Genomic DNA, 19,781 nt, shown 5'->3' on the forward strand with positions numbered 1-19,781 from the left:
CCATAAGCACCAGTGGAGCTACTTGCCTTGCTCAAACATGTCCACATGCTGGTGGCAGGCAGAACTCTAAAAGGGGGAAGGGGTTAGCCCTGGTGGTGTTCACAGGCCCGGTCATCTGATGGGCTCTGACAGGAAGCACCAAGCCAATTCCCTGACATAGATATAGATACTTCCTGGCCCAGAGGGCGCCGCTCTGACTGTAGCTTCCTTCTGTAGTTTTTTTCTTCGATGTTGTAGTCTGTGTATAAATGTTAACAGGTTGTATTCTGCGACCAATTTTGATACTCATGGACACGATTTGGGAAACAAAAAAATAATGTAACTTACTTTTTCATGAAGTGGCTATGCTACGATCTGTTTGCAAATTAACACACACACACACATGAGAAACAGCCCACCCCCACTCCGCTTTTAGTGGTAATTGTAACGTTTGATTATTAATGTCACAGGGAGCATGGAGGAGTTTGGTTAGTCAGAGACCCCCTGGGTGGTGGGTAGCGCGGTGGGTGGGGTTTAAATTGGGGTAGTCAGGGGGTGGGGAGGAACAGAGCCTGAATCGCCCAAGGGCATGTGACCCCTCCCCCTCTCCTCACAGCTCTGCTGGAAGAGCACAGAGGATTCCCCAGGGTCTGCTTGGGTATTATCTCCCGTGGAAGCGTTACTTGATCAATGCGACTGCGTGTGATTTATTTTTTTACAAGTGTGAATAACGAACCCACTTATTTGTGTTTTAATCTTGATTATTTTGCCTCTCCAGGAGAATGAACAGAAGCAGAGGCTGCTGGACCCCACCCCAGTACGCAGCTCTTACCGGCTCTCTGAGAAACGCATGAGCCAAGAGGAGGAGGTGAGACCAGCTGTGTGTTTGTGTATAGATGGTTCTTGGTGTTCTTAGTGTGTCCTGTCTCCTGTGAGACCCAGTGGACTGATAGTTTCCTGTGTGTCCAGGACACGCTGCAGGCCATAGCTGACGTGGAGCAGCAGAAACAGAGGGATGTGGACATGGACAGGCAGGCCCTGCTGGCAGAGCAGAAACGAGAGGAGGAGATGCTGCTTCGGGAGGAGCGTCAGAGAGAGGAGCAGGAGAGAGTCAAAGCTGTGGAAGGTGAGTAGTGGAGCTGGGAGGGGTAGACGGGGTGAGGCTCAGAGTGTTACACTAATAGACTCCGGGATCAAAGACGACATGATGGATTCTAAAGGACCGCCAAACTCGCGCACACCTCTGCATTTTTATTGCCGGTACGGTTGCCTGATCCACTGCCTCTGGTTGTGAATTATACCGGGGTAGGATCTTAATTTGACCTATAATGTCACAGCAAAATAATCCTGCAGCAACAGGATTTTAACATTTAGTCCATAAAGTTGCTTGATCGGTAAAATAACAACCCAATGTTTATATCCCAATACAAATTAGCTAGCAACACAAGCTAGCTAGCTAAATTGCCATAAATGTTTAATGCTTTTCGACCTGTCCCCAAATTAATATAGTTGGTTCTCATTTTGATATTTCTACCTGCGTGTCCTGATCGCGTCTGGTGTGGGTGGACAAAATCAACATGCACGCGCGAGTGGTGTGGTCCGCATGTAACAGTGTGTTACTGTGGCTTTTCAGCCAATTTATGTACATCAAGAAGCTCATCTGCATCTGCATTTCTTGCGGTGCAGGAAGATTCGGAGTAGCAAAAGTCATCAAATTTAATCTGTGCCGCATTGGGCTAAGAGTGGGAATGTTGAGCCCTTTGAATCACAAGAGACTCTTCCTCCGTCTGATGTCATCTGTCAACGGTTAATTAACTGCTGAACGACCCTCATGAATGTATTATAGATGAACAGCAGGACCGGCTGGGCTGCCTGGTCTCGGGTGGATCGGAGCCTCAACCCTCCATCTTTTAATCCGCACAGCAGGGGACGGCCTTTCATGTTGAAAGATAAAGCGATATGTGCTCCTCTGTCTCATCTTTTTATCAGCTATGCCTGCAAGAAGATGGTTGATGAATCACTCTTCTCTGAACTCCTTCAGTCTCTCGTGATGTTATGCCTGGTTTTTATGGACTCTGCGAACCAGCAGATGGCCGGATGGGCAACAAGTGCCCTTGAAACTGTAAGGAGGCTAGGAAGTACCACTAGCGTTGGCGCACTATTCCTCATGGTGTTGTGTGTAATTCATTGTGGTTCCCGTGTTCTGCTGTGTCCCCCAGAGCGAGCGCGGCGGCGGAAGCTGCGTGAGGAGAAGGCCTGGTTGATATCCCAGGGGAAGGACCTGCCCCCCGAACTGCTGCACCTGGAACCCCACTCACCCATCCAACGCGCCCGCAGGACGAAAGCGTTGTAAGAGCACACTACCACTCAACACTAGAGTACTGGTCATTTATGGAGAGTAACCTGTGTGGATTTGTTTTGAAAATGTTAAATCTTTTATTGCAGCTATGAAATTGATGATGATTATACGGCGTTGTACAAAGGTAAAGTAAAAGAATATGCCCTGTCATCTATGCAATCATCATTGTATCATATCTGTATGTGTAAAGCATATTGACCTGCTGCAGACTCTTCTGGACACTTAGCCAGGATGGTGCCTCTGTTCTGACTACAACTGTTCTCCACAGTGTTGGAGGCCCTGAAAGCCCACAAAGACTCCTGGCCCTTCTTGGAGCCTGTGGATGAATCCTATGCCCCCAACTATAATGAGATCATTCAGGTGAGCGAACTCACAGTCAAAAAGACGGGTCCAAACTTTGTCAAATGAAGGTTAGATGCCTCGGTTATGAGTTTTTTCACATTTTAATTTGATGTCATCCATTCCACAAGTAGCAATTTACGTTAGCCCTGATTTCTCCTCAGACTCCGATGGACCTGTCCACCATCGAGAGGAAGCTGAATGAAGGGGAGTACATCGCCAAGGAGGAGTTTGTGTCCGACGTGAAGCTCATGTTTGAGAATTGCATTGAGTACAATGGGGAAGACAGTGGTAAATACACACACTTCATTTTGAGCTTAACCTCATGCATGTTGTCCCTCAAATGCCTCTAGCACTTGAAAAACGTTTTTTGGGATTGACTTTGGACTTCAATTATGAATGTGAAATAGATCAATTTGATTAAGTGGAGGAGGAGAGAATTTTGGGGGAGAGCTGGGCTGTAATGTGGCTCTGGCCCTGACAGATTTGACAGTGATGAATGGGAAGTGATTGAGCTGTGCTCCAGTGCACCAGGCCCTGCCTGCCTGCCTGCCAGATAGACATTCCAGCTCCTAGCTAAGCCCCCTGTCTGGAGTCATGCATCTGTCTGAATGCTCTCCCCAGGGGTCAACCACGCTACGGCCCTCTGGGCTGGTCAGCCTGCCGGCCAACGCTGGGGTGTGTCTATGCAATGGCGTTCAGATGATACTCTGATATTTGTGTCTATCTGTGTTTAACTGGCCAGATGAATGAGCCCTGTGTGCCTGTCTGTGTTTTTCGGCAGAGTACAGCATCATGGCGGAGTCCCTGGAGCGCTGTTTCAGCCGAGCCCTGCTCAAGCACTTGCCGTCGGAGGACGGTGACACGGACGAAGAGTTCCACGTGTGTGGTGAGGACCGTGAGAGAGACCGCAAGGAGAAGAGGCGGAGCAAAGGCCCCAAACAGGCGGGGCCAGAGCGCTTGGGCCGAGCCACTGAGCATGCCTCGCGCAAACGGACACATCCAGGGGGCAAGGGCAGCACCGCCATGGAGGAGGGGAACAAGGTGTCCCAGCCTCCCCCTCCCACCCACTGGACCAACAGACACCCACACCCCCACAGCATGCCCCATGGACAACTCCACCCTGGGAATCTATACCACCGAGCACAGCAGGTAGCTAGGAACGCTTATTTGATATGTAGTTCTTGTTTAGGCTTAAAGGGAGGCCATGCATGTCAAAACAATATTTCACATAGGAGATATTGCTTTAGTACTTCAGTAGGAGTTAATAAAGAGAAAAACAGTTAAAAGAGTAGTTTTGGATAAGGATAAGGACAGATAAATGCGTGACATTTTAGACATGAGATAGTGAACTGTCATCCATTCTGCAGCAGCTTCAGCACCCACCTGGTCCCCACGGTCCACACATGTATGGTCAGAGGATGGCCATGGACCCCCGCTACGCCTACCCTCACCCTGGACAGGGACACATGCCCCGGCCTGGAGACCCCAATGCTCACCACATGCCTCAACATTACAACATGCAGGTGAGATCAGCTAAGAAAACGATCCCATGGAGTTTTCACATATTTGATGAGGAACTATCTTGTTATCTGCTCTGCTCACACAGTGTGCTCTAGCTGAACAATCTTTTGTGTGTTCCTGCTCTGTCACCGTTGGTTGGTTATATTTGCTGCTATGCAGACATACTGATAGACGTCCTTGTATTCCAGCCACACCTGAGGGATGGTCACCACATTGGCCCTAGATACCAGGTGGGGCCTGATGGCCGGCCTCTCCGTCCCCAGCACCACCAGCAGCAGCACCCCTACATGGGTCCCACCCACGGCCCCTCACTGGGCCCCCGCCCTGTGGCCCTCCAGTCTGGGGGCCTCTGCACCCCCACGCCCGAAGGCAACATGTACTCGTCCCGCCAGCACACCGACGGCCACCCCATGCACCCCGGAGGGAACCGTTACCCCGGGCCTGACGTCCCACCACAACACAACTACCCTGCCTTCCTTCCAGGCATGGGCGTGCCTCCTAGCATGTGGTCAGGGATGAACCACCAAGGCCAGCAGAGGCCCAGTGGACCTGGGATGCAGGAGCAGAATATGGCTAACCACCAGCAGCACCCCTATTTCCATGGGGGTCCACGTCCCATGGGCCCCAAACCCTGGCCAGAGCAGCCTGGTGGCCCTGGAGGGTACCCCCCACCCCCGAATAGCCAGTACAGGATGCCCTGTGGCATCAGCACCTCCCCGGGGCCCATGGCCCTGCGCCCTCCCATGCCTCATCAGGACTCACGGCAGCGTCTGGCCTCCATGCTGGAGAGCCCAGAGATGATTGCCCTGCAGCAGCTGTCTGCCTCCTCTACCGGACTCCCTGCTGGCTCCTCACGCCAGCTCATGGGCAACCTTCAGCAGCAGCCCCCACAGGGAGTTGGCAGCGCACCAACTCAAGCTCAGCCCTCGCAGCACCCACCTCCCCCTGAAATTCAGCTGCTGCGTCCTGCCAGAGACGATGGCCCAGATAGCCAGCCTGCCCATCACGCAGACATGCAGCCCAAAGGTAGGAATGATCTTCTTTGCTTTACAACTCTCCCTCTAAGCTTTATGAAAATCAACTTGGATCCTCGTTTACCTCAAAAAAAAATAATATTCAGAGTTGTCTGAAGTTCTGACTATATTTCATAAGCAAACCCTCTCCCCTCATCTCTTTGCAATGTGATGGTAATCATTTTTCACAGTAAGTGACTAATTAAATATTCATCACTTCAATGAAGTCTCGCGGCTTGCTTTGAGGGTGGAACTGAGATGACATGTCATCACACTGCAGCTACACTAGCAAGAAGATGTTTTATATAAAGGACAACCCCTAAACATTTCTCGAACAAAAATAATCAAAGATGGTGTTAATTTGGAGTCTGTGTCTTGAAAAGTAATAGGACATGTTCTCCGTCTGTAGAGGCATAAACTCAGATGTTCTACAAATGGATCCTTTGTGTTCACTGTAACATCCTTCCTCTATATTCTCTGTCCTAACAGAGTTCACATCAGATCACAAAACAACCAACAACAACCATGCAGGAACGCGGATAACCCCCTTCCAGTCTGAACATGATCGTCCCACAGAGCCTCCCAGTCGCCCCACTGGGGGCATGCAGAGCCCCTCGGCTCCAAACTTGGGCAGATCACAGGAGAGGGGTAGCGGGACCGGGGAGCAGGCTGCGTCTGGGCCGGGACACCCACAGAGCTCAGAGACAACCGACAACCAGGAGGGGGAGAGAAGAGTACAGTCTGTCTGCCAGACTCCCACTCAACAGAACAACCCTTCCATTGTTCCTCCTCCACACCCCCACAATTCACCTCACTCCCAGAACTCTCCGCACTCCCAGAATGCTCCACAGCATATAACCCAGATCCCCACTCAGCAAATCCCAGAGAATGCCCCTCACCCTAAGAACGCCCATCAACACATGATCCAGAATGCACAGCAACAAAACATCCTTCAACATATCAGTCAGAAAGCCCCACAGCAAGGATCCCAAAACCCTCAGAACACACCTCCACATGTGGCTCAGAATCCCCTTCAACGTGGTCCACAGCCAAGCCCCATGCATGGAATGCCAAAATGCGCCCCCCAGGGGGCCCAGCCTGGCCCTGGTCCACCACAGCCAGCCCCTTTCACCTCCCTGCCCCCCAGCCACCCTGTGTCCCAGCTGCCTCCCCAGCCCAGCCCAGCCGACCATGGAGACCAGAGGCCCAGCGAGCCCACTAGCAGAAGGGATTCTGGAGGCAGCTCTGGTAACCCCAGCATGATGATGAAGTCTGGACCTCCCAACAGCATCTATAAACAACAGTCGTTCAGTCCCAAGGTGAAACAGACACAGTTGGGTAACCAGGGCAGCCTGGGGCCAAGGGGACCAGCACCTGGTCACATCCCAGCCATGCCTCCCCACTCTCCGGGCCGGGTTGCTGGAGCCATGGGCAGCCCAACACATCCACACTATGGTCAACCTATGGGCAGGCCCATGCCCCCTTCAAATCGGCAGCCTTACCCAAACCAAGCTATGCCCCAGACCATGAACCCAAACCATAACCCTGCCGGCTACCCCACCTACCACCAGCAAGGAGCTGCCTATCCATACCACATGGCCCAGCAGCAGCATCTCCAGGGCCACACCAATATGTACCCCCAGTACCAGCAGCAACACTTATACCCCCAGCCCCAGGGCAACAGCCGGGGGGGCTACCCACCTGAGGAGTGGCATAGGCAGCAGCAATACCAGCCTCGCCACCCCATGCCCTCCAACACCTACCTGCCTGCAGCCAGTGCCAAGGTCAATGGGTGCCTGAAGGAGGGCAGCAGCATCGGCTCCCCCCTGGGCTCTGAGGGCTCCGGGGTCAGCCTGATGTCCCCAAGTCTCCTGCCCGAGGGCCTCCATGGAGGCTCTGCGGGGAAGGAGAGCAGGGAGGCTGGCAGCCCAATGAAGCCTCAGCATGCTCGGGTGGAGGAGAGCTCAGAGCGGCCAGAGAGCCCGAAAGAGATCCTGGACCTGGACAGCCACAACGCTGCCGCACGCCGCTGGAGTTCCCAGCCCCTGCCTCAAGTGGCCAACTTCCTGTACGACCCCCGAGCAGTGCATCCTGGGATGCAGCAGGGTGGGGCCCCACCCCCCCACATGATTTCTCGGCCTCCATACCCTAGCCAGCCTGGCTATCCTAGTGGACACTACACTCCCCAGAGACCCCACCCCCACCTCATGGAGGCCCTGCAGCGGCCCCAGCACCTACCCTTTCACCCGGGACAGACCCGCATGGCCATTTACAGACACCCCCAGACTGAAGGCCACTTCCAAGGCATGACGGTCCAGCAGAGAGGCCTGGGGCCTGAACACTTCCTTCACCCAGGGTAAGAAAGAGCTATGCTAAAGATTCTAACTGTTCATTCCCTTGCAGGGCTTTTTTGCATAAGAGACCTCGATCTCAATTGGACTCCGTGCTAAAAATATGGTTGAAAATAGGTTATTGGTGTTTTATCCTTATGTCATCTTGTAGGCAGCAGATGATGTCTCCCAGTGGTCCCAGCAGTAAACAGGGAGTTTGAGCAACTCTGTGGAAGCAGGGTAAGTGACTATTTAAGGGTATATTTTGTATTTATTATGGATCCCCATTAGCTGCTGACAAGACAGGAGCTACTCTTCCTGGGTTCCAGCAAAATTAAGGCAGTTGTACATTTTAAAAACATTACAATACATTCATAACAGATTTCACCAATCAATATTTCAATAAATCACGTCATGTTTCAGTTAGGGCTGTTACGGTGACCGTATTACTGATAAATCGGCGGTCACGAGTCATGACCTCAGTTAAATTCCACGTAACTGTTTAGTCACCGTAACCAGGCTTCTCCAAGCTCTGATGCTGCTGATGGTCATTAGTAGCCTACCAAACTTGCTAACTGCCTGGTACTCAGCACTCTATTGTCCCTCTAATCACTCTGACATCAATGCAAATGTATTTGAAAATCAAACAATTCATGAGCCCATGAGCTCATGTTGCGCAACATTTCTATAGGCTATGCAATTGTGTGAGAACATAGTTTTGGTGGCCTCTATTAAGAAGAGGAGGATCCCATCAGCTTTCTATAGGCTAGGCCTACTATATTTTCTCAACTTTCCTAATATTAAGCACATTGCTTCGCTTTACAACAAGAGTATAGCCTACCTAGCATGAAAATGAACCCCTGCCCCTGTTTCGAAACAGGTGCATGATAATGGTCAATTTTAAATCAAAACAAATTTCTCACATATTATTTAGTATATGTAAAGACAAGATTAATTCAAGAACAATCTGATGGGTGACAATATTAGCCTATCGGTTGTGAATGATATATTATCACTTGTGAATCGATATCAAAATCAAATCAAACTTTATTTGTCACATGCGCCGAATACAACAAGTGTAGACTTTACCGTGAAATGCTTACTTACAAGCCCTTAACTCTTCTTGAACTGCACTGTTGGTTAAGAAAATATTTACCAAGTAGACTAAAAGAAAAAGTAACACAATAAGAATAACAACATCGGGGCTATATACAGGGGGCACCGGTACCAAGTCCGTGTGCGGGGGTACAGGTTAGTTGAGGTAATTTGTACATGTAGGTGGGGGTGAAGTGACTATGCATAGATAATTAACAGCGAGTAGCAGCAGTGTACAAAAAATGGGGGGGGGGGCCTTTTGGTCCTAGCACTCCTGTACCGCTTGCCGTGCGGTAGCCTACCTGAATGATGCCCAGCTTGTGTGCAGTAAGGCAAGACACAGCTCCTGCCTTTTTTTTCTCTCAACTTTTTCAAATCATAGTCACACACCTCATGTAGCCTAGCCCATAGGCCTATATGTTTTGATACGGTTTGTATCACAACTTAATTTTAAAGATGTTATTTGGCCACTTAAGCACATTAATCCTATTTACAACGGGTGTAAACCCTACCTGGCATACATACGCAGCACATGAGTTTCAAGTTTGGGGAAGATGTATTCATTTAGGATCTATCGCAGCCTGGGACAGTCGAGGGATATGTTTGGAATATTTATTTCTCGCACAGAAGGACAAATTGATCAATAGAATAGGTCAACTTTTGTACTATGGGGGATAGTAGATTGACATAGGCTAATGCTTTTGCTGTTCGTTAGGCCTACTCATCTTGTTGGCTGACAAAAAGTAAATATGGACAGTTCTTCCAACGTCTTCAATATGCGCCTCGGCATTTGATAAGAACACGTGCAGTTGCGTCCCCGATGTGTGTCTTCACTTGTAGACTGTGAGAAGGACCTGTGATGCTGTGAGAAGGACCCGATCACGTGACGGGCATTGGCTAATAAGATTTGAGGTGAGTAAGAGGTGCTTCGGAGCACGCAACCTAGAGAAGGGAATTATAATTATTATATTCCGCACAAGGACACAACGGCCACTGGCCATAAAAGGCATGGATTCTTTTAGAGGGCATTACGGTCACACAAAGGGGATGCATCCAGGAAATTCGAGGCATTATCAAGTGCTTGTCAAATTGTGAATGAGAGACTGATGAAATGTATACAGCCTGTGCAAAAAAACTAAGCAGAGCTCATGCCTTTCATGCAACTTTTTTCAGATCATCATTAGTCGCATCATGCAGCCTTAGAATGTATTAAAAATCAAAACATTTTGCCCAATGTTCGTATCACAACTAAAGTTGCATAAATAACTCTAAATTAAGCATATAGGAGCACCTGTTTCTTTGTTAACCGCTCAACACAGAATAGCCGCATATCGTTTGGAGGAAATATCCTTTCTATTGTATTCTTCATACTATAAAATAATGCCACGGAATTCTAAGCAAATATTGTCTGCTAAATGAACTAATGTAGCCCACAGCCGTATCAGGGCCTAACATAAGGACAACTCAGTATGCTGTTCTGTTCTTTTGAAATAGACTACATTTTCTTCGTATCATGTTTCTTTAGACCTGTCTAAAATAAATAATGGATTTATTGTGATGGTGTAGGCTGTATTAAATAGATTTATTAGATTTTTTTAAATGTAGATGTTCGAAAGGTCCACATCAGACTGTGTGGAAGCCAGGAGATACTCAATGTGTTTGTTAATTAACGGTCAATTACTATGAGACCGGCAGTTATTTGCGTGAAAATCACCGGCTGACAAAATGTCATGACCGCCACAGTCCTAGTTTCAATGATTGATATTCTTGTTTCATTCCTTTTCTCCACAATTCAGGTAAAGGACAAATGCAACAAAACCTTTACACAAATTGGTGCCTGCATATCATTCATGACGACAACCTGTGTGCTTGCCTGTGTATCCTGTCTTAAGACTTTAAATGTGACTGCTGTCGGAACCATGATGTTCTCTGCTGCGGAGCGGTTCAAAATGGAGTCTGTCCTCTGTCTGTGTTCGAGGGCACCAGTAAGTAGGGCTCCCATTGCATCAGACAAGACATGTGCAGAGTGATGCAGGCAATGGAGACACATTTATTTGAGAATCTCTTTAGAGAATGAGTTCTTTGCCCCTGGGGATGTCTGTCTGCTTTGTGTGGAACCCTCACTGAGACTGCCTCTGCAGAGACATGGCCCTGTCTGTCTTCATGCCTGTGGACTCCCAGTCAAGTTCAGACTCTACAGCTGGTCCCTCCCTCTAGGCCTGGCCAGCAAGAACATCTGGAGACCCTGCTTCTCTGTCTGCAGGCTGGTTGGACTCAGAATTTGTCTGCCTGTGTAAACACAGGCTTTAAGTGGTCTATTGATATGGTCTGATTGTGGTGCTCTGTTTGACCTTTTTAAATTATTTTCTCTCACACTGGATTTGTCTGGAGAAGGCTCTCCCTCTTGTCTATAGCTCTCTATGGACCTCCAGTCTGGTCTTCTTAGAGCCTCTCTATTGACAAAAGGAGCTGGTCTGGTAAGAGGAGAGCACTGGTGTTTCTTTGTGTTTTTTCCTTTTCGTCTCCAAATGTTTTTAGACTCAGGTGTAGAAAAGGAGGTCCTTTGAGACTGTAGAGAAGCCGTCATCAGAACCCTGTCGACAGACACACACACACACACACACACACACACACACATGCCTTGCAGTTGCCTTTGTTTCCTTCATGTTGAATGTATGTGTGAATGAGTTCAATATATGTAGATAGATGAACAGCACAGGAGCCCCGCCATGTGAAGGGACAGAAGATGATGGAGGATTGCCTGTCGGAAAAAAGGAAAACGTTCTGAGAAGGGGAGTTTTTTTGTCCATTTCCACCTCGACTAAAACAGCTTTTTTTTTGCTGTTCCGGTGTAATTTTATGCATCCTTCAAAACTGCCTTCACTATGAGAATGTATTTTATTTCAGACCTGCAGAGAGCCTTCTCTGCTATGCACTAGGGATAGTCTACAACTACTGGAATTTAGTGGCCTTGGATTCTTTGTTGGTGCTTGTTACCGTGTGTGTATATATGAATATATATTAAGTATAACTCTTCACTGTAGGTGTCCTCTGTCAGAAAAACTGGGGTCTTTTGTGGGTTGGTTCACCACACTTCCATGTGCTCAGCTGGTTGGCATATGCACATACACACAAAGTGAACAAGTTAGAATCAACAATTGATGTATTTGTTTTTCTATATTCATGTTGTCACCCTTCCAGCCCAATTATTTTTTATTTGTTTCAATGTCATGTATTGCATTCCATACATTTTGTTGAAAAATGTCACCTAAAATGGTAATCCAATTGTAGCTCATTTATTTGTGGTGTTTATTTTACTTGGAACGGTAAAGATTGTCCACAATCACACCCATGCGTGAATATTTCTTTACGTCAGTGCTTCCTCCTCCCCAATTCAATGAACTTAATATGTCCTCAGGGTGTACAGTTCTATACGGGTATTTTAATGAATTATTTGAAGGAGAAGCACCACAAGAAAACATGACTGGAATAGTGACAAATTAATTAACCTAATTTTGTGACAACTGATAAACCAATATTGTTTTTGCAAGATTCTGTGTTATTTTTGGTCCTCTTTGTGACAATGGCGGTCTTGCTTACTGTCAACCCATTTGATTTCTGTTTGGGTTTTATTTTTCATTTTAATATTGTAGCTTTTGTCATTGCCACCATGCATCGGCGAGTGATGCATCTATCAACAATTTATCTGTGTGAATTGAAGTCTTCCCCATCTTAAATCCATGTTGCACCTGTGAACCCCACAGGTATAGCGATGACAACAAATGAATCTACCTCATAGCCAGTCCTCTGGCATCCACTAAGTCCCTCTACTCAGTCATTCACTCACTCAGACCCCAGCACACACATGGCCTTATACTACTTTGCTACAAAAGCTCATGACTATGTATACTTTTCCCTTCCATGAGACCTTTGATTGTAAGGTTACTTGTGTCACTCGGGGGTGTGGTGAATGATTGGGCATATGTCTGAGGTCGACAGAAAAGGGCTCTTTTATATACAGTGGGGAGAACAAGTATTTGATACACTGACAATTTTGCAGGTTTTCCTACTTACAAAGCATGTAGAGGTCTGTCATTTTTATCATAGGTACACTTCAACTGTGAGAGACGGAATCTAAAACAAAAATCCAGAAAATCACATTGTATGATTTTTAAGTAATTAATTAGCATTTTATTACATGACATAAGTATTTGATACATCAGAAAAGCAGAACTGAATATTTGGTACAGAAACCTTAGTTTGCAATTACAGAGATCATACGTTTCCTGTAGTTCTTGACCAGGTTTGCACACACTGCAGCAGGGATTTTGGCCCACTCCTCCATACAGACCTTCTCCAGATCCTTCAGGTTTCGGGGCTGTCGCTGGGCAATACGGACTTTCGGCTCCCTCCAAAGATTTTCTATTGGGTTCAGGTCTGGAGACTGGCTAGGCCACTCCAGGACCTTGAGATGCTTCTTACGGAGCCACTCCTTAGTTGCCCTGGCTGTGTGTTTCGGGTCGTTGTCATGCTGGAAGACCCAGCCACGACCCATCTTCAATGCTCTTACTGAGGGAAGGAGGTTGTTGGTCAAGATCTCGCGATACATGGCCCCATCCATCCTCCCCTCAATACGGTGCAGTCGTCCTGTCCCCTTTGCAGAAAAGCATCCCCAAAGAATGATGTTTCCACCTCCATGCTTCACGGTTGGGATGGTGTTCTTGGGGTTGTACTCATCCTTCTATTCCTCCAAACACGGCGAGTGGAGTTTAGAGCAAAAAGCTCTATTTTTGTCTCATCAGACCACATGACCTTCTCCCATTCCTCCTCTGGATCATCCAGATGGTCATTGGCAAACTTCAGACGGGCCTGGACATGCGCTGGCTTGAGCAGGGGGACCTTGCGTGCGCTGCAGGATTTTAATCCATGACGGCGTAGTGTGTTACTAATGGTTTTCTTTGAGACTGGTCCCAGCTCTCTGCAGGTCATTGACCAGGTCCTGCCGTGTAGTTCTGGGCTGATCCCTCACATTCCTCATGATCATTGATGCCCCACGAGGTGAGATCTTGCATGGAGCCCCAGACCGAGGGTGATTGACCGTCATCTTGAACTTCTTCCATTTTCTAATAATTGTGCCAACAGTTGTTGCCTTCTCACCAAGCTGCTTGGCTATTGTCCTGTAGCCCATCCCAGCCTTGTACAGGTCTACAATTTATCCCTGATGTCCTTACACAGCTCTCTGGTCTTGGCCATTGTGGAGAGGTTGGAGTCTGTTTGATTGAGTGTGTGGACAGGTGTCTTTTATACAGGTAACGAGTTCAAACAGGTGCAGTTAATACAGGTAATGAGTGGAGAACAGGAGGGCTTCTTAAAGAAAAACTAACAGGTCTGTGAGAGCCGGAATTCTTACTGGTTGGTAGGTGATCAAATACTTATGTCATGCAATAAAATGCAAATTAATTACTTAAAAATCATACAATGTGATTTTCTGGATTTTTGTTTTAGATTCCGTCTCTCACAGTTGAAGTGTACCTATGATAAAAATGACAGACCTCTACATGCTTTGTAAGTAGGAAAACCTGCAAAATCGGCAGTGTATCAAATACTTGTTCTCCCCACTGTATGATCTCGTCTTACCAGCTGTATAGATTGCATGCCTTCCTGCCACAGGTGAGTCTAGACAACCTGAGCCCTGTGCTTCTATTGGATACGTGTTAGACAGCATAGAGCTGGCAACGTAGTGCCCTCATTGATAGACATCTATGGCATTAAAAGGAAATGTACTCAAGGAGGGATGAATATAGGAAAATACTAGCTGTGAGACAAAAGTTGTCCCACGATTCTGTACAAGGATGTATTGCCGTTTTACTTACTAGGGAATTTTCATTTTTAGTATTAGCTAGATGAGGTCTTCTCGGAGGTAGGGTGTTCACTTGCGCTGTCCATGTATGAAGGACAGTGTAGTTGTAAATGGTCTGTGAGGTTGTGATACTATTATGCAGCTTTGTTGTCTCTGATTGTGTTGACTGCACAAGACATGGAAGTCTGTATGCCTCTACTCTGCTGTCATCCAGTTTGTCTGCACTAGTAAAATGTCTAGATTGGATTAAATGTGAATCATATTTATTTGCTCTTTTACATTTTGTACATTTTTTTACTTGTTTTTAATATACATGTGATGTCTGGTTGTTTTAAGCAGTAGACATTTACCGCCGTAGCATGGCGGCATCAAAAAGGCCCCGTATGTTCCAGTTTTATGTTCACAAGTTCTTATGACATAGATTATTTTGGAAATAGACAACGTATTTTCTATACTGTACATTTCTTAGAATAAATAACTTTTCCTGAATTTAAGTATGTTGCTTGTTCTCTCTTTTCTTTGGTACGGATGGGAGAGCTGGGAGTTAGGTGATGTCACTGATGGATGCTTAGGCCTTTCAAAGTAAGTTTCGTTTCAAGGAGCAGCCGATCTGTCTGCACGATGGAGCTATTATTCCTGATGTCGTTTGTCATCTGACGTCCAACTGTAATCTGCCCAGCCTGTAATACACTTGTGTTCTCCGGCGCCCGGCTCGTACATAGAACATCCTTCATTTAGGCTGCAACGGTGTCCGTTTTCCTCAACTAGATTTTTGTGAAAATTTGGAAAATGATGCATACTGTCTTAATAAAACACAATTTTCCACCACCTTGCTAGTGGCTAACTCTTCTTCCAGATGTTGGGTATCGTGTTCAGCCAATCAGTTTGCAGTCTGTTTACCCATGGTCTGAACCAATGATTTGATGTATACACTAGATGACTGAAGGGTTGCTGTTTTGAAGCCACCGTGCCTTTCATCTTGGCATTTCCCCACTATTGTAATTGTTTTTATTTTGGACGCTATAGAAATCCATATTTAGTTTTTGCCATGTTTATTCTATTACAAACACCTTAATGCATACTTTTAAATTATGTGAGCAAAACCAGGGTTTCCCAAACTGTCCTGCCCCCCCCCCGCCCCATTTAGTTTTTTCCCCAAGCTAGCACTACACAGCTGATTTTAAAATAATCAAAGCTTGAGTTGGTTATTTCAATCAGCTGTGTAGCGCTTGGGCAAACACCAAAACGTGCTCCCAGGGGGGGCCCCAGGACCAGGTATGGGAAACCCTGCTTTGGAGGACTGCTTCTTCTGGGGAGTGCCAATATGGCCAACCGGTGCCTTCAAAGCCTCTCATTGGCCAATGCATAGCATCAGCATAATTGGTCTGAATGCTGTGCGCAATGTCCGGAAGTAGCATTAGCCACTAACATGGAACCTGTATGTAGGCCTACACTGGACATCGCTGAAGAAATGGCTTTCCACCTGTCACTATACCTGCTTGTCACATCACATGAAGTATATACTCAGCAAAAAAAGAAACGTCCTCTCACTGTCAACTGCGTTTATTTTCAGCAAACTTAACGTGTAAATATTTGTATGAACATAAGATTCAACAATTGATACATAAACTGAACAAGTTCCACAGACATGTGACTAACAGAAATTGAATAATGTGTCCCTGAACAAAGGGGGGGTCAAAATCAAAAGTGACAGTCAGTATCTGGTGTGGCCACCAGCTGCATTAAGTACTGCAATGCATCTCCTCATGGACTGCACCAGATTTGCAAGTTCTTGCTGTGAGATGTTACCCCACTCTTCCACCAAGGCACCTGCAAGTTCCCAGACATTTCTGAGGGGAATGGCCCTAGCTCTAACCATCCGATCCAACATGTCCCAGGCGTGCTCAATGGGATTGAGATCCAGGCTCTTCGCTGGCCATGGCAGAACACTGACATTCCTGTCTTTCAGGAAATCACACACAGAACGAGCAGTATCGCTGGTGGCATTGTCATGCTGGAGGGTCATGTCAGGATGAGCCTGCAGGAAGGGTACCACATGAGGGAGGAGGATGTCTTCCCTGTAACGCAAAGCGTTGAGATTGCCTGCTGTGACACACCGCCCCAGACCATGACGGACCCTCCACCTCCAAATCGATCCCTCTCCAGAGTACAGGCCTCGGTGTAACGCTCATTCCTTCGACGATAAACGCAAATCCGACCATCACGCCTGGTGAGACAAAACCACGACTCGTCAGTGAAGAGCACTTTTTGCCAGTCCTGTCTGGTCCAGCGACGGTGGGTTTGTGCCCATAGGCGGCATTGTTGCCGGTGATATCTGGTGAGGACCTGCCTTACAACAGGCCTTCAAGCCCTTAGTCCAGCCTCTCTCAGCCTATTGCGGACAGTCTGAGCACTGATGGAGGGATTGTGCGTTCCTGGTGTAACTCAGGCAGTTGTTGTTGCCATCCTGTACCTGTCCCGCAGGTGTGATGTTCGCATGTACCGATCCTGTGCAGGTGTTGTTACACGTGGTCTGCCACTGCGAGGATGATCAGCTGTCCGTCCTGTCTCGGCGTCTCACAGTACAGACGTTGCAATTTATTGCCCTGGCCACATCTGCAGTCCTCAGGCATGCTGCAAGGAGGCATAAGGCACATTCACACAGATGAGCAGGGACCCTGGGCATCTTTCTTTTGGTGTTTTTCAGAGTCAGTAGAAAGGCCTCTTTAGTGTTCTAAGTTTTCATAACTGTGGCCTTAATTGCCTACCGTCTGTAAGCTGTTAGTGTCTTAACGACCGTTCCACAGGTACATGTTCATTGATTGTTTATGGCATGGGAAACAGTGTTTAAACCCTTTACAATGAAGACCCGTGATGTTATTTGGATTTTTACAAATTATCTTCGAAGACAGGGTCCTGAAATTAAAAAATATATATATACACACAGCCACAAGCTGATCCAATTGAATAGGTAAGCTATGGGGTGGTCTGATTTTGCTGTTGGTTAAAAGTGCTTTTTGGCTGAGCAAAATTTTATCTGGACAATTTTTCATTGGATATTGTTGTTGGTGAAATTTGCATAACCAAAAGTACTGGGCTCAGCTCTGCTTGGATCTCATTTGGCAGCCTAATTTAACCCCTGCTAAGTCACATATGAGAACTGGCATGTGTAGTGTCAGCAGAGATGAAAGAGGAAGCAAGACACTCCAATCTTAAAAAAGAACAAAAACTATTTGAGTAGAGGGAAAGTCCATGAACTAAGTAGACCAAACCCAGCAGCAAAAAAAAAATCTGAACCCTTGACTTTTGTTACTTTACGGCCTTATTCTAAAATTGATTAAATGGTATTTTCCCCTCAATCTACACACAATACTCCATAATGACAAAGCAAAAGCAGGTTTTTAGATTTTTTTGCTTATGTATAAATACAAAAAAAACACATTTGCATAAATATTCAGACTTACTCAGTACTTTGAAGCAACTTTGGCAGCGATTACAGCCTTGAGTATTCTTGGGTATGACGCTACAAGCTTTGCACACCTGTATTTGGGGATTTTCTCCCAATTTTCTCTGCAGATCCTTTCAAGCGCTGTCAGGATGGATGGGGATCGTTGCTGCACAGCTATTTTCAGGTCCCCAGAGATGTTTGATCAGGTTCAAGTCCGGGCTCTGGCTGGGCCACTCAAGGACATTCAGAGACTTGTCCCAAAGCCACTTTTGTGCTGTCTTAGCTGTGTGCTTAAGGTCGTTGTCCTGTTGGAAGGTGAACCTACGCCCCAGTCTGAGGTCCTGAGCGCTCTGGAGCAGGTTTTCATCAAGGGTCTCTGTACTTTTGCTCCGTTCATCTTTCCTTCGATCCTGACTAGTCTCCCAGTCCTTGCCACTGAAAACATCCCCACAGCATGATGCTGCCACCACCATGCTTCACCGTAGGGATGGTGCCAGGTTTCCTCCAGATGTGAAGCTTGGCTTTTAGGCCAAGAGTTCAATCTTGGTTTCATCAGACAAGAAAATCTTGTTTCTCATGGTCTAAGAGTCCTTTAGGTGACTTTTGGCAAACTACAAGAAGGCTGTCATGTGCCTTTTACTGAGGAGTGGCTTCCGTCTGGCCACTCTACCACAAAGACCTGATTGGTGGAGTGCTGCGGAGATGGTTGTCCTTCTGGAAGGTTCCCCCATCTCCACAGAGGCACTCTGGAGCTCTGTCAGAGTGGGCATCGGGTTCTTCGTCACCTCCCTGACCAAGGCCCTTCTCCCTCGATTGCTCAGTTTGGCCGGGCGGCCAGCTCTAGGAATAGTCTTGGTGGTTCCAAACTTCTCCCATTTAAGAATGATGGAGGCCACTGTATTCTTGGGGACCTTCAATGCTGCAGAAATTGTTTGGTACCCTTCCTCAGATCTGTGCCTCGACACATCTGTCTCGGGACTCTACGGACAATTCCTTCGACCTCAAGGCTTGGTTTTTGCTCTGACGTACTGTCAACTGTGGGACCTTATATAGACAGGTGTGTGCCTTTCCAAATATTGTCCAGTCAATTGAATTTACAACAGGTGGACTCCAAGTTGTAGAAACATCTCAAGGATGATCAATGGAAACTTTTTTTATTTTTATATATACATTTGCAGAAATGTCATTATGGGGTATTGCGTGTAGATTGGTGAGTAAAACAATTAATTGAATCTACTTCAGAATAAGGCTGTAACGTAACAAAATGTGAAAAAGTCAAGGGGTCTGAATAAGTTCTGAATGCACTGTGTATATATGTCAGTGGATAATAATGGCTGGAATGGAGTAAATGGAATGGAATTAAACGTCGTTCCCATGTGGTTGATTCCATTCCATTGATCCCATTCTGTTATCATGAGCCGTCCTCCCCTAGCGAGATAACTGCTACAAGTTATGTTTCGAATTGGTGATGTAATTAGTCTGTCTGTCATTGTTTTATACCTTCTGCTGAAATGTCACGCTCTCTCTCCTCGGGCAACATCCCATTCGCACTGGCACACACCACACAGCACCACAGACATGCACTGAAAGCATAGCCGTCGGAAGTAGTTTGGGGGTGCTGCAATTTTTTTTCTTTGGGGGGTTTCCTGCGCCCCAATATCTGCGCCCCAATATCCGGCGGATATTTTTTTTAAATGTATTTAACCTTTATTTAACTAGACAAGTCAGTTGATAACAAATTCTTATTTACAATGACGGCCTACCCTGGCCAAACCCGGACGACGCTGGGCCAATTATGCACCACCCTACACTCTAAAAATTAGGGGTTCAACAA

General features: G+C 46.9%; 1 protein-coding gene across 3 annotated transcripts in view; it reads left to right on the plus strand.

Moving 5' to 3' along the window:
- LOC111962616 (chromatin remodeling regulator CECR2) overlaps positions 1-14,993 on the plus strand; it is a 49,142-nt gene extending 34,149 nt beyond the window's left edge. The window contains exons 8-19 of one of the 3 annotated variants that reach the window (XM_023985833.2): positions 758-847; positions 949-1,105; positions 2,199-2,328; positions 2,425-2,462; positions 2,607-2,698; positions 2,842-2,968; positions 3,462-3,829; positions 4,048-4,203; positions 4,390-5,227; positions 5,704-7,570; positions 7,717-7,784; positions 10,436-14,993. In XM_023985833.2, coding sequence (XP_023841601.1) covers positions 758-847; positions 949-1,105; positions 2,199-2,328; positions 2,425-2,462; positions 2,607-2,698; positions 2,842-2,968; positions 3,462-3,829; positions 4,048-4,203; positions 4,390-5,227; positions 5,704-7,570; positions 7,717-7,765 — 3,912 coding nt within the window. In that variant the 3' untranslated portion in view covers positions 7,766-7,784; positions 10,436-14,993. The remainder of the gene's footprint in view (positions 1-757; positions 848-948; positions 1,106-2,198; positions 2,329-2,424; positions 2,463-2,606; positions 2,699-2,841; positions 2,969-3,461; positions 3,830-4,047; positions 4,204-4,389; positions 5,228-5,703; positions 7,571-7,716; positions 7,785-10,435) is intronic. The other 2 variants (XM_023985834.2, XM_070443154.1) reach the window with 2 other exon arrangements.
- Positions 14,994-19,781: the final 4,788 nt, after the last annotated feature.

Source organism: Salvelinus sp. IW2-2015, linkage group LG4q.1:29, assembly GCF_002910315.2.
Source record: "Salvelinus sp. IW2-2015 linkage group LG4q.1:29, ASM291031v2, whole genome shotgun sequence".
Classification (NCBI taxonomy): Eukaryota; Metazoa; Chordata; class Actinopteri; order Salmoniformes; family Salmonidae; genus Salvelinus; species Salvelinus sp. IW2-2015.